Source organism: Harmonia axyridis, chromosome 5 (assembly GCF_914767665.1).
Source record: "Harmonia axyridis chromosome 5, icHarAxyr1.1, whole genome shotgun sequence".
Lineage (NCBI taxonomy): Eukaryota > Metazoa > Arthropoda > Insecta > Coleoptera > Coccinellidae > Harmonia > Harmonia axyridis.
This window is the reverse complement of record NC_059505.1, coordinates 37257838-37271545: the sequence shown is the minus strand read 5'-3', so window position 1 is coordinate 37271545 and position 13708 is coordinate 37257838. Positions and strand designations below refer to the sequence as shown.

At 36.4% G+C, this 13708-nt stretch overlaps 1 protein-coding gene across 2 annotated transcripts; it reads right to left on the bottom strand.

The window, feature by feature from the left end:
* Positions 1-10322: 10322 nt before the first annotated feature.
* LOC123680396 (solute carrier family 25 member 35-like) lies at positions 10323-13582 on the bottom strand. Of its 2 annotated transcripts, none has more exons than XM_045618278.1 (4): positions 13426-13582; positions 11372-11922; positions 10810-11035; positions 10323-10720 (listed from the first exon to the last, which is right to left on the bottom strand). In XM_045618278.1, the coding sequence occupies exons 2-4, from the start codon at positions 11852-11854 to the stop codon at positions 10506-10508; spliced, it is 924 nt and encodes a 307-aa protein (XP_045474234.1). In that variant the 5' UTR covers positions 11855-11922; positions 13426-13582; the 3' UTR covers positions 10323-10505. The 2 variants fall into 2 exon arrangements, with proteins under 2 accessions (XP_045474234.1, XP_045474235.1); XM_045618279.1 differs by lacking the exon at positions 13426-13582 and adding an exon at positions 12426-12572.
* Between the last annotated feature and the right edge of the window lie 126 nt (positions 13583-13708).

Genomic DNA, 13708 nt, shown 5'->3' with positions numbered 1-13708 from the left:
GGCCAATTGGAAATTCCCCGGCCTACTATAGTAAAACACATTTTTTTGACAAAATTCGATTTTATTATTTAACATAGTTGCCTTTCGAGGGCGATACAGCGATTATAGCGATCCAACTTTATGATACCATTTTTGTAGTACGATTTGTCTCTCGCTTCAAAATAGGCCTCAGTTTCGACCATTACTTCTGCAGTGGCACTAAATTTCTTTCCAGCGAGCATTCTTTTGAGGTCTGAGAACAGGAAAAAGTCGCTGGGGGCCAGATCTGACAAATACGGTGGATGCAGAAGCAATTCGAAGCCCAATTCATGCAATTTTGCCATTGTTTTCATTTATTTGTGACACGACGCATTGTCTTGATGAAACAGCACCTTTTTTTTCTTCAAATGGGGCCGTTTTTCAACGATTTCATCCTTCCAACGATCCAATAACGCTATATAATAATCGGTGTTGATGGCCTGGCCCTTTTGGAGGTGTGCATGAATATTATAATTTGCGAATCCCAAAATACTGATGCCATAACCTTGCCAGCTGACTGTAGTGTTTTTCCTCTCTTTGGACTCGGTTCATCGTGTGCAGTTCACTCAGCTGACCGTCGATTAGACTCCGGAGTGAAATGATGGAGCCATATTTCATCCATTCATTCATTCATGATAGCAAAAGTAGCTACACTGACAAAGCAATATCTCACAATCTAATGGTCGGACCGCTGTCAAATTTTGACACGTATCGTTTGAAGGTTGGTACTAACTAAAAATCGTATGGATTTAATACTAGCTCCGCCATCTTTGCATCAGACCGGGAACTTTTCAATTGGTGCCTAAAACTCTTAATATGTATAGCTGGGAAATAGAACTGGTGCTTCCGATACAAAAAATCGTCTCTGTAGGTAGAACTGAAATACTCTAGTTTCAAGATTTTGTCACTGTAAATCAAGTATTTCGGTTATCTTACTATTCTTTTCAATCAGAATTAATCGAAACTTGATGATCGCTACACCATTTCAGAGCTTATCTTTCCGTAAAATGAATATAATCAAATCCCAATGGTTGAAAATTTATCTATTTCCTCAACATCTATCTTAATTGTTTCCAAAAATCCACTCTCATCAACATAACGAAATTCTATTTCCCAAAGAGTTGGAATGGCGATTGAAATCAGCAATTTCTAAGTGCAAGTATGAAGTGCATAAACCATGAGTGGACGTTCCCGCATAGAAATGAAGAATGGCCACATTCATTTAACTGCAAGACAAGAATTATTATAAGAAAGTCGTGTTGTAACTATTAATTTATTTTCAGAATGAATGTTTTTGTCACCAGGACCGAAGTTGAACGTTGTTAAGAAGAAAACTGAATTTTAATTGAGCTATTCATCAGAACAAGCAGTAGAATCTAACCGTACGAAATTTACTGTTGAAAATGCTATAAAAACACCCTAAACATAATTTCACAGAACTGTTTTTTTTTTTTAATTCTCTTCTAAAGGGTTTTTTTTAGAGCTATAGAACTTTAAATTGCAATAAAACAACGATGGATTATTCGATTGACATGAATTTTATTTATCCGCAAGATAATCTTGTGGCATTACATTTTAAATATGATTTCTGGCATATGACCGCCACGGCTGGCTCGGATGTAGTCCAATCTGGACGTCCAATTTTCGATGACTTTTTCCAACATTTGTGGCCGTATATCGGCAATAACACGGCGAATGTTGTCTTCCAAATGGTCAAGGGTTTGTGGCTTATCCGCATAGACCAATGACTTTACATAGCCCCACAGAAAGTAGTCTAGCGGTGTTAAATCACAAGATCCTGGAGACCAATTCACAGGTCCATAACGTGAAACTAGGCGGTCACCAAACGTGTCTTTCAATAAATCGATTGTGGCACGAGCTGTGTGACATGTTGCGCCGTCTTGTTGGAACCACAGCTCCTGGACATCATGGTTGTTCATTCAGGAATGAAAATGTTAGTAATCATGGCTCTATACCGATCACCATTGACTGTAACGTTCTGGCCATCATCGTTTTTGAAGAAGTACGGACCGATGATTTCCCCAGCCCATAAAACGCACCAGTAAGTTTTTCTGTATGTAACGGTGTTTCGACATACACTTGAGGATTAGCTTCACTCCAAACGCGGCAGTTTTGTTTGTTGACGTAGCCATTCAACCAGAAGTGCGCTTCATCGCTAAACAAAATGAAATGGACGTAGTGCGCGATACGTATTCCGCACAAAACCATTATTTTCGAAATGGAATTGCACTATTTGCAAGCGTTGTTCGGGCGTGAGTCTAGTCATGATGAATTGCCAAACCAAACTGAAAATAAATCATTCGACAGCTGTTAAATCGGTCGCCATCTTGAACGGTAATGCCAACTTAAAGTTACATACCTCGAAAAAAAACCCCCGTTACAAGCGTCCAAAGCTTGTACTCCAAATCAAACCTTTGGATAAACTTCAATGAATGATACAATGTAGTAATTCAATCAAATAAAATCTTCATCGAGACGTTCTAGTCACAACTTTTCACCAATTTTAATCGAGTGCCAATAAACTCAAAATGAAATCTACAAATTCCATCCAATCCGGACCTGCCCCTTCAACATCGGCACCCATCAACTCGACCTAACGATCACTAGATGTAAAAGTAAAAGTGGACGAGGACTCCTTCGCAGAAAAACCCACGTTTTTGGATACATAGCATTTTGTATAGAGGTGTCCTATTTGGTGATGGTGTGGGATGTCTAGTTTTTTTCATCGATTCGGAACTCTCGTTATGAATGTCGAGATTGCAATTGTTGAATTTTTGTATTCGATGGGATAAGTGTGGTCATCCGTTGGCGAGGTTTCGTTGAACCCTAGGTACATACGTCGAGTTCGCGAGGCCCAATAAGGCAAGAAAGGATTAAGGATGGCTGCCAGCTATCCTGCCTTGGTGTTTTATCGAAAGGCCAAGTGTATGTACTTATGGCAGTAAAATTTTGAGTGGGTTACGCAAGTATCTGGTTGTAATGGATTAAGCCTGAAATTATGATGAGTGAGCGTATTTCCCACCGTTTTTTGAAAGCCAGTTTGATAACTCTCGAAAAAAAAACTTAGTAACCACGTTTCTTTAATGGATAGGGGTTCCGTTAATGTTGCCTATCGATTTTAAAACTAGAAATTCGATGGAGAAGAAAATTTGCTTTAGATGAAAAATTTCAGGCTCCATACAATCACATTACCGAAATCAGAATAATCTCAAGATGACTTTCAAAAAATAATTCTTCGCCTCCAGTCACAATGCGATGCAGAAATCCTTTTCGTCTTTGCCTTGCAAGCATCAGCTGTTTACAAGCAAACAAACGCTGTTCAACATCTCTCGGCTTCAACTCGTATACGACACCTTATTTCCTTATTTCTGAATCATTATCATGACTTTCAGGCATTTTTAAATAGCTTGTTTTGTCACTGTCAATGATCCTGCTAATTTTTGTTGCTTTTGATACTAGTCTTGATCAAGTAATGTCCCAAATTCTACATCTTCGAAAACCTTCTCTCTTCCGCTGGTCTTCGACGTCAAAATCACCGTTTTTGAATCGTTGAAATCACTCTCGGCACGTTCTTTCACTAATAGCGGCTTCACCATAGGTATTTGAGAGCATTCGGTGAGCCTCATCCGCAAATTTCTTCATATTAAAGCAGAAAATTGTAACATCTCGCAAATGACTAGAATTTGGCTTGTAAGCTGACATGTTTGATCGAGAATAACTTTATGATGCAGACACAAATCGACTAATATTTCGATTGCGTTAGGCTTACAATTACCTAAGCTTATTGTATGACATCTACGATATATTTATTTCGACTACCACTTACCGCTACAGGCATTCATTGCAAAACAAACGGCGGAAACAAAGTTGTACACCTAATAATTTGTTGAAAACCGCAACCTCATATATTCAACTGTTTTCAAGCTATAAGAGTGAATTGGAATATTCTCATAACTTCTTTATTACTGATGCTATAAATATGACACAAAAACATTCTACAGGAACATTTTTCAGCAGAATCAAAATTCTAAATCATCAAAACTTACAGTTTCACACGGCAAATCAAGTGCCTATCTATGATAATCTAACTTCAGATAATTAAAATATACGAGGGCCACCAAGGTCTACGGATTTAACGCCGTTAGATTTTTTCCTTTGGTCACATTCAAACAACATTTATCAATTTGAAAATGCTGAAAAAATCTAAATCTGAATAGCGCCAACTTACAGAACTTTGGTAAGTTAGAGCCACCGCAACAGGTGGTCTATTTAAAAAATAACACCAGGGTTTCTAGGCATCTCATTTTGATTTCTTCGAAAACCATGAAGACAGAACTTGCATAAATTGATATCAACACGATTAAATTCACCTAAATTTGCTCATTGGCCATGAATTCAATAATTATCTTTTAAAAAAAACGGAATTGAATTTTCAAGATACCTGGTTGTATCCCCTCAGTAAAAATCAACCCAATAATTTAAAATCCAATGGACCTGACCTGATCGTTTATAATATAGCATAATATCACAGACTACAAGTTAGTCTTTGATAATATAACCTCCAGACAGTCCAGACTTACCATTTAAGTAAAACCCACAATCTGTTGCAGTTAACGAAAACAATATTACACAATGTTTTATCATCAGTAATATAGAGACCAAGATTTTGTTTTTCGTTTTATGTCTGCTCGTTGTTTTAAACTTATTCAAGAAATAAGGTAGAGAAATGTTTCACATTGTATTTCTCTCGATGAATACATTATTTTCTGAATTTTTGAAACGACTTCTTGTACATATGCGTACAACTTTGCTTCCACCGTTTTTTTCGAGTCTTGATCAAATAATGCATCTTCGAAAACCTTCTCTCTTTCACCGCTGGTCTTCGACGTTGAAATCACCGTTCTTGAAGCGTTGAAACTACTGTCGGTACGTTCTTTGACTAAAAGCGGCCTCACCATAGGTATTTGAGAGCATTCGATGAGCCTCATCCGCAGATTTCTTTATATTAAATCAGGAAATTAATACCTCCCGCAAATGACGAGAATTTGGCTCGTGAGCTGACATGTTTAATCGAGAATATCTTTATGATGCAGACACAAATCGACTAATATTTCGATGTCGTTATGTTTGAAAATACCTAAACTTATTGTATGACATCTACTATCTATTTATTTCGACTACCACTTACCGCTACAGCTACCTATTGCAAAACGGCGGAAGCAAAGTTGTACACCTAATACATAAATCCCAAATGCCTGTTTCGCAAACCAATAAATTCAGAAAACCTTTGATTCCCGCACTCCCATTGGTCTACCCTTCATTACAACTCTATGCCTCACAGAATCCGCATAAATCTCACCAAATCCCATCCAAGATCCCTCGTTACAGCTCTTGTTTTATCTAGATCCTTATCAACATCCCGCAAACAACTCATGCAACCTCAATTGTTCCCCCAAGCCTGCTATAAAATCTCCTGACGAACCAGAAGAAAAAAAACGATCAGAACGCGAACCCGAGGCGATTTCCCCTCTCACATTCCAGGGGTTCAATCAATCCCGAGTTATTAAAACCACACGTATTAAATCCTCACTTTTAATTGGCCATACATGCCAAATCTGGTTATCTCGACGGCCGCGGCCGCTGGAGATCAGATAGGATCGATAAGGGCAAGATGGTCTATCACGCGGAAAAGTTTAAATCATTGAGGTTTGAATAAATTTACACGTCAAAATATCTGAAGTTAATTATAGCATGGGATTACGGGCTTGGGGTATACATGCAGGCCGGATAGGTAGAGAGGCTGTGACAGCTAAGATACTCGCCGCATCTTTGTGGAGACTGAGACACCCACACCTGAGAGAAGCCAGAGAGGAATCGAGAGGTACGCAATGATGCGAAATGTTGAGGAATTTGCACTTGCCAGGTGTTTCGTTCGATTGGGAAGTTTAGATGTGTGTTGTTTGTTGTTTTCCTCTGTGAAACGCTTGAGTAAAAGAAATTCAAAGTCTTTTTCAAATGTTTACAGTTATCGTTTGGATTTTCACAAATTTGAAAATCTGATGCACCTGAAAAATTTTTGACAGTTCGAACAACCAATCAAATCTTGTCATTTTGTGTCAGATAATAGTATATTCTAAAACAAGTTGCAGAATGGGCTCCTATGCCAACAAGAATGCGAAATTCGAAAACGAGCGACGAAGGAGCGAGTTTTGGAACGCATGAGTATTGGAATTGCCTTCTGCAACGAGAATTAGACGATATTTTCTCTATTTCAGTCAAGTTTCGTGAAATATTGTCGAAATTCAATGAAAAATTCATATTATATATCCTAGTGACTTTTTTATTGTATCTTGGCAGTTGGTGTGACTGTTACGAAAATTGACAGATTACGGAATTTCAATATGAATCGTATGTTTCGAATTTAGACATAATTTACAATTACCCATTAAATTCGTGAATTATGTCTGACGAAATCGATTTAACACTACCAGAATTAAGAGAATTTGCAAATAATGTAGCAAATTATTTCACTATATCCCCAAATTATATTATATTGACAATTATTGACGTTTGTCGAAATTTGATAGGATTGGAAGTCAGCATAGGCAACCACACGAAAAATATATCTGAAAACGATGCTGTAATGAGTTCATTACAGCACTGTTTTTAGAACTGTAATGGGCTCATTACGATACTGAAATAGAGAAAACAATTATATCACCCAAACATGTCAACATTACACTATGACAACACGATTGAGTTTGACAACTTCATTGCGAATAAATTTCAAAAACGGCACGTTTTGGCAATACATATTTATTTATTTATTTACCTCTTCATTCTTGACCTCAAATACAGTACAAGTACTGGTGACAAGGCCTATTTACCAATATACAAAAAATAATCATAAAATACTTACTATGAAATATTCGAAACAACAACAACAAAGTTAAACTAAACAAAATAAATCTTTCGGGTACAACTTAAGCTTAATATTAAAGTTTTTTTTAGTTCTTATATACTTTATTTCTGGTGGTATTTGGTTAAATGCTTCTATTGCTCGGGAAGTCCTGGGCTTTCCTTGTAAACCTGAGTTCACTTCTGATGGTACCTCTAACTTGGGTGTTATGGGTATGTACATCCTGTACTAGTGTAAATCTACAATTTGACTTAATATAATTGTTCGTCATGCAATGTATCAGTTCAACTTGTTCCAATTTCTTTAGATTATGAATGTCCAAAAGTTCCATATGTTCAAAGTATTGGGTGTACAACTTTGCTTCCGCCGTTTTGCAAAAGGTAACTTTAGCGGTAAGTGGTATTCGCGAAATAAATAGATCGTAGATGTCATACAATAAGCTTAGGTATTTGTTACCATAACGCCATGAAGTATTAGTCGATTTGTGTCTGCTTCATAAAGTTATCCTCGATTAAACATGTCAGCTTACTAGCCAAATTCTCGTCTTTTGCGGGAGGTTTTAATTTTCTGATTTAATATGAAAAAATCTGCGGCTTAGGCTCATTGAATGCTCTCAAAAACCTATGCTGAAGCCGCTATTAATGAAAAAACGTGCCGAGAGTGGTTCCAAAGCTTCAAGAATGATGATTTTGACGTCGAAGACCAGCATGGCGGTGGTAAAGAGAGGGTTCTCGAAAATGCAGAAATGGAGGCATTACTTGATCAAGACTCGTGTCAAATTCAACAAGAATTGGCAGGATCATTGGAGTGGCGCAACAAGTCATTTCAAAATGGCTGAAAGTCATGGAAATGACATTGCTCCCTCCGACTATCACTTGTTTCGACCAATAGCACACGGCACTTACGGTCTTATGAAGAAGTAAAAAATTGGATCTATTCGTGGATCGCTTCATAAGATGACTAGTTTTTTCAACGCAGGATTCGTACGCTGACCGAAAGATGGGAGAATAGTGACCAGTGATGGACAATATTTTTTCGGCAACCGTCCGGGAAGTGCTCACTTCCCGGACGCTTTTTCTCTGAGAAAGTAGCATTTCCCGGTCTAGTCCGGGAAGTACGTACTTTCCGGACTAGGCCGGAAAAGAATCATAAAATCCATAGCAACCGAGATAACGGCTGACAGTTCATATGAAATTAGTTGTCAAAAATGTGCATGTTTTTTGATCGCAATCGCAATAACATATGGAAAGCAGCAGCGATAGTGTTATTCTACATGTTTGCCGAAAAAATATTGTACGCAACACGCCCGAAAATGGTTTTTTTGGACTCACAGACTTCCAGGACTCACTTACGCTCGTCCTGGAATTTAGTCCATTCGTCCAAAAAAACCCTATTTTCCGGACTTGTTACGTAAATTACTATTAAATCATAAATGTACAACCGAATTTCGGAAAAAAAAGGGTAAAGCAAAGATGAACGCCTAGGTACATAAGGCATCACAATAAGCTATTGTTGTAACCAAACGTTTTCATTTTCTGAGTAATTTCGTTAATAAATATATCGAAATTTTCTGTTATAATTTTTTGTGATATTGAATGTATTATTTCGAAGACTTCCATAAATAAGTTTTTGCGTCTGTAAAACCACTTACTGACGTCTTCGGTCTAGCATCCCGAAACAAGACAATAAATAGGTAATCTAGAAATCTGAATCGTGGCAAAAATTTACAACGTAATATACAAAAATTCATGTTAATCTGAAAATTTTTGCCAATCAGTGTTCCAATAGCAACCTTTCAAGAACCAATACGAATCATCAGGATCATTCAAGATCTTTAAAAAACACCCTATGAAGGCGGCATACATAAAAGAAAAGATCGTATATGCAGCTATCGCATTCACATAAAATTCCAAGAAACACCCATATGGGTTGCAATAAACTCTTTTTCATATAAAAAGACAAGATCGGTGACGTCAACCACGTAGGATAGACGTCCTTGATCGACCTTGACGCTCACTGAACCCCAACCTACGTTGTCGGTTCTCTCGCGAAAAATAGAAATCTCAGATTTTTCATCATATAGGTAAATGTTGGTATGTATCTATAAAATTGAAGGCATTCTTCATTTAAAATGAAAATACTGAAAAAAACATAGGTATGCTCCTTCTATCTATGTTTATTACTCTGAGGTTTAAACTGAAGATCATATCGTGAAAACGATTTTTTTTATTGAATTTCCGAAAAGTTTTCAAGTCTTCTGCAAATTTATGGATCACTATACAGGTGGTCCGAAAGACCCTGCAATTTTTTTTCAAATTACCTTAAAAAAATGTCATTAACTCCTATTATTCAAATGGCATTTGAATAAATGGGCTCGTTGATGATTATGGACTACTGATGTCGATTTCGTCAAAATTTGAATAATTTTCCTAGCTCAAAATTTCCAAGAGTTATCGACTGATCGAGCACTATTGACTCACCCTGTATAATTGTGAACGAATTTCTGAGCAAAAACCCAATAAATTTCATTGAACAACCACCGTACTCTACAGATTTGACTCTGGTCGACTTTTGTCTCTTTCATCAAGGCTAGTATTGAAGTTGATTGCTGAAAATACACTTCAGCATTATTTTAATACTTGTATTATTTCTTTGTATCTGTGATATTATTTCGAAAGCAATCCAATAAATTCTGATTGTGTCTAATCTATTCCCGGTAATTTTTTGACTTGATACCACCAAATGTTAGGTAATCTACTGGGTGTTATCTATAGGCTTGCTAGTAAGAAGCAAAACCAATGACAGTCTGCTCACTTGATGAACTTTACGTATCTAATGTTGGAGACTAATTACTACTATATTTTGCCCCTCTGATGTGCAGTCAGGCAACAAACAATACTCACTGAAATATACTTTGGAAGTATATTGTTGAAATCATAGATTGAATATTGTTTTATAGAAAAATAATGCGATATCTGTTGAATTTGCTAGGTTGTCAATAATTTACACGTTATTGCACTAAAAGCATAACCGCAAAATAGAACACAAAAACAGAATAATGGAAGCCAAAACTATGTAATACTGAAATCGACTTAATCTTTCAAGAAATATACCAGATAATTTCGATTCTAACAACCCATAGCTACAAGATTTTTTCTAATAAAGTTTCAAACCATTATAAGCTTCAACTAGTTAAAAATTTCTGCCAAGTTTGGTCGAAAAATTCCAAAGCCTTCTTGGTGTTGCATTTTTTATGTAACAAACTATAATACTTAGTTGATTTTACCACATTTTTGGTCTTAACCTAAAGAGGATTATGAAAATAATACCAACCGAGATATATTAGGAAGAAGAATGCATTAACTTTAGTTAATCTGTTTTATTAAACTTTACAACTATAAAATTTATAAAAATTATATATCTATTCACTCTCGCAAATTCATCCTAACACGATTGAACTTCAGAGGATACTCTTGGCTTCAACATACTATCCACTCCTTACATCAAATGCAATTCATCTGTCTTCAATTCAATCTCCAATCAAAAGTTAAAAACTGTTAATTTTCTTGGTAGTCGTATATTTCAAATGGAGATCTTTCAAGATGTCCCAGAACACTAAGCACAAGGCTCCATGTGGCGCCAATCTCATGTAGTTGGGTCCTATACCCTTATAGAAACCTTGGAATCCTTCTGCCCTCCATATCTTCAAGAAGCAATCACCAATTCCATTGTAGAGTAGGCCCTTACCTGAGGCGTCCACACCTGAAAAAAAAATTGCACCATTTAATAATCAAATCCTCCACCAAATAATCAAATCTCAATTTTGGTTGAAGGATAGTATTATTTTCTACCTTGATTATAGAGTCTGGTCGATACCAAATCGAATGGAGTTATAGCTACAGTTTGGAAGATGGTACTGATGAAACTTGCAGCGATGGAAGTCATCAAGGGACTATCTTTCAACGATTCGTATTCTTTGAGCATATCTTTAGTCACTGCGAAGCTTGTGAGCTGCGCAGAAGACCCCACAAGTGCTCTGAGCATCGTTCCATTGACTCCTCTCCAGAGTCCTTTGATCTGGAAGGCAGTTGAAAGGAGAAATTAGAACTCTTCTCAAGGTGAGGTCAGATTAGGTTAGATTAACTTAACGTAAATTGCTTATTGTTGCAATGGTTAAAATTTCTTTAGGTACAGCAAAAAATATTCTCATATAAATGAAGTATTTTCAAGTTTTCACGTGGTAAAAGTCACAGTTGAGATTCTGTTTCTCCAAATAGACCACCAATGTTAACTGGTCCAAAAGACATAGACGAAAAATAGCTCTTCCCATTTACTCTTCTTGGATACGATTCCACGTCTAACAAAACAACTTAGAGAAGATTGAAGTTCTTTCCACTTCCAAGCAAAACTTACCCCATGAGCATTGTAAATACTTCTTAAAGCTCCCACAACACCTTCGTGATGATGTTGGTGTCCCACTGCAATATGCTGAGCTGCCCTGGACTGCAGCTGCGTCTTTATCAAGAACATCGGGCTGCCTATGAAGGCACCAGCAGCTCCAGTAAGGGCGCTAGCCACAAAACTCCTATGCATTATCGTCTTTCCCTTCTGGTCTGTAAGATAACCTTCCTTTTGCAGCGTGGAATACAGCCCCAGCCTCACGCTGTTCCTTACAGAATGGAGTATGAGGGCAGCGCCTAAACCTTTCTGTAGACCACGTATACCTTCGTTCTTTGCAACAACATAAGCAGCATGTATCGTGTTTCTGTAGATGACTGCGTGTTTTCCCTTAGCTTGTAGCTCCCCTTGAAGCTGCATCCTGGTCTTCAGCACGTCGAATGGGTTGCTGAAGAGCCCAGCTCCTGAAGCTGCTAGTCCTCCTATTACGAAATCCATTCTGGTCTTCCTGAAGTTTGTTTTTGGGTTGTTAACTTACTTTATCCGAATGCTTGTGTTCCATATTCCTGAAAAGGTATAAAATGGTTGAGTCTCTTCATGGTCATCGTGTTGAGGTATGTAGTTGTGAATGAATTTTTAAGTAACAGTACCTTCATATTTCTCAACTGAATAACAAAAATATTGCACATTTCCCACTTTGCGTTACTCGTATGTCATAGACAAACTCAACTCAAAAAATCATATTGTTACGATAACGAGAAATGATTTTTGGAAAGTCATAATGCCAGAAATTGTCACGTAAGAAAAAAGCGTTATACCCCCTCCGAGTACCATTTTCTCTATTTCTGTGAATTTTTAATTTTTGTTTCAATTCATTCCGTATTTATATTGCAATTTTATATATTTCTTTTATACTCATCCTTGAGTTCTAACCGGTGGAATTTTCTGAGAAAAGTCTTAACAGCGGAAGATTTTTTTTAGATTTGTGAATTCTGCATATTCAAGAAATTAAAAAGCGATAAATCTTGCTCTTGCATTATTTTAACGAAAATTACACTTGTAGACTCACATGAGACTGGAAAAATTCACAATATTCGATTCTCCTTTCAGATTTCGACTTAAAAATTAGTCAATAAAATTCATAACAACTCAAACTATTCGAAAAAACTGGAAACCTTTCAAAGTCAATTTAGACATATCTTAGAACAATCTGAACCAGAAAAGTCAAACCAAATAACACAGAAAATTAAATATAAATATCAAATGATTGCATAATTTTGTGAACTCCATCCATATACATAAAATGCAATAAAATTTATAAATCACTATTGGTTCAACTTTGGAATAGTTCAATGAGAATGTTAATTTCTTTAATCTCCTGAAATTTGCACAGTTTTCATCATATTTAATTTCCTTCTTTACTGTCTTTGTTGTGAATGTATTCTTTGTTTCATTTTAGATTCAAGCATTAATCCAGCAGGACAAAAGGCTTATTACGCCTCTGCGTAATACTCTTAATACGGCCCTGTGCAATGTTGACGGAACAAGATAGCTATCTTATTTATTTCGATTATCCTTATGATCCATTCATAATTATAAGCTTTGGACACCACGAAATTATCAATTGCGACAAGTAGGTATTATGAATTATTGATTACTGAAGCTTCAGTCACAAAAATGTATATAAAATAATTTTCACGCTTAGGTCAGGTGGAACTCAAATCTTAAAACACTCCTGACATCATTCTGAATGTGATATAGCAATTTTTAAGATACTTCAATCGTAAAATTACTGGGAAAATTATTATCTCCTCAAACATTTTCCTAATGAGTGATTTTCTCAGAAATATAAAAGTTTTACAACTCACACTCGAAATATGAACAGGAAAAGCTAGGCATAAAATAAGTAATCTTGATTCACAGTGATAATGATAGGGAGGAAAAACAGAATTGGGTTAAATTAAAAGCAAAAATCAACGTCACATGGTTTTTAATGCACAAAATTAATATGTGAAATGCTACAAGCTAAGAAACAAATATTGTGTTAATGCCTTCGGAAAACTACTCACTTTAAATAATTAGAATTTTGTTGTTCAGATAGAAATAGGGAAAAAGCTTTGGTTAACTGCTCATATTCTGTCGGTGTGTTTCTATTGAGGTTAGATTTGAATGTGATTCAGCAACCACGCAACAACGAGGATACTAATTTCATGAGATACCCGATAGAAATAGAAGCGCATGCGAAAGACAGAGAGGTAATAGGGAATTTTGTCGAAGAAAATCCAAAATGTGCTTAAACTGGCTTAAGCAGGAAGGTATGTACTTACATGGTTCAACCTCCAAAAAAAAGCC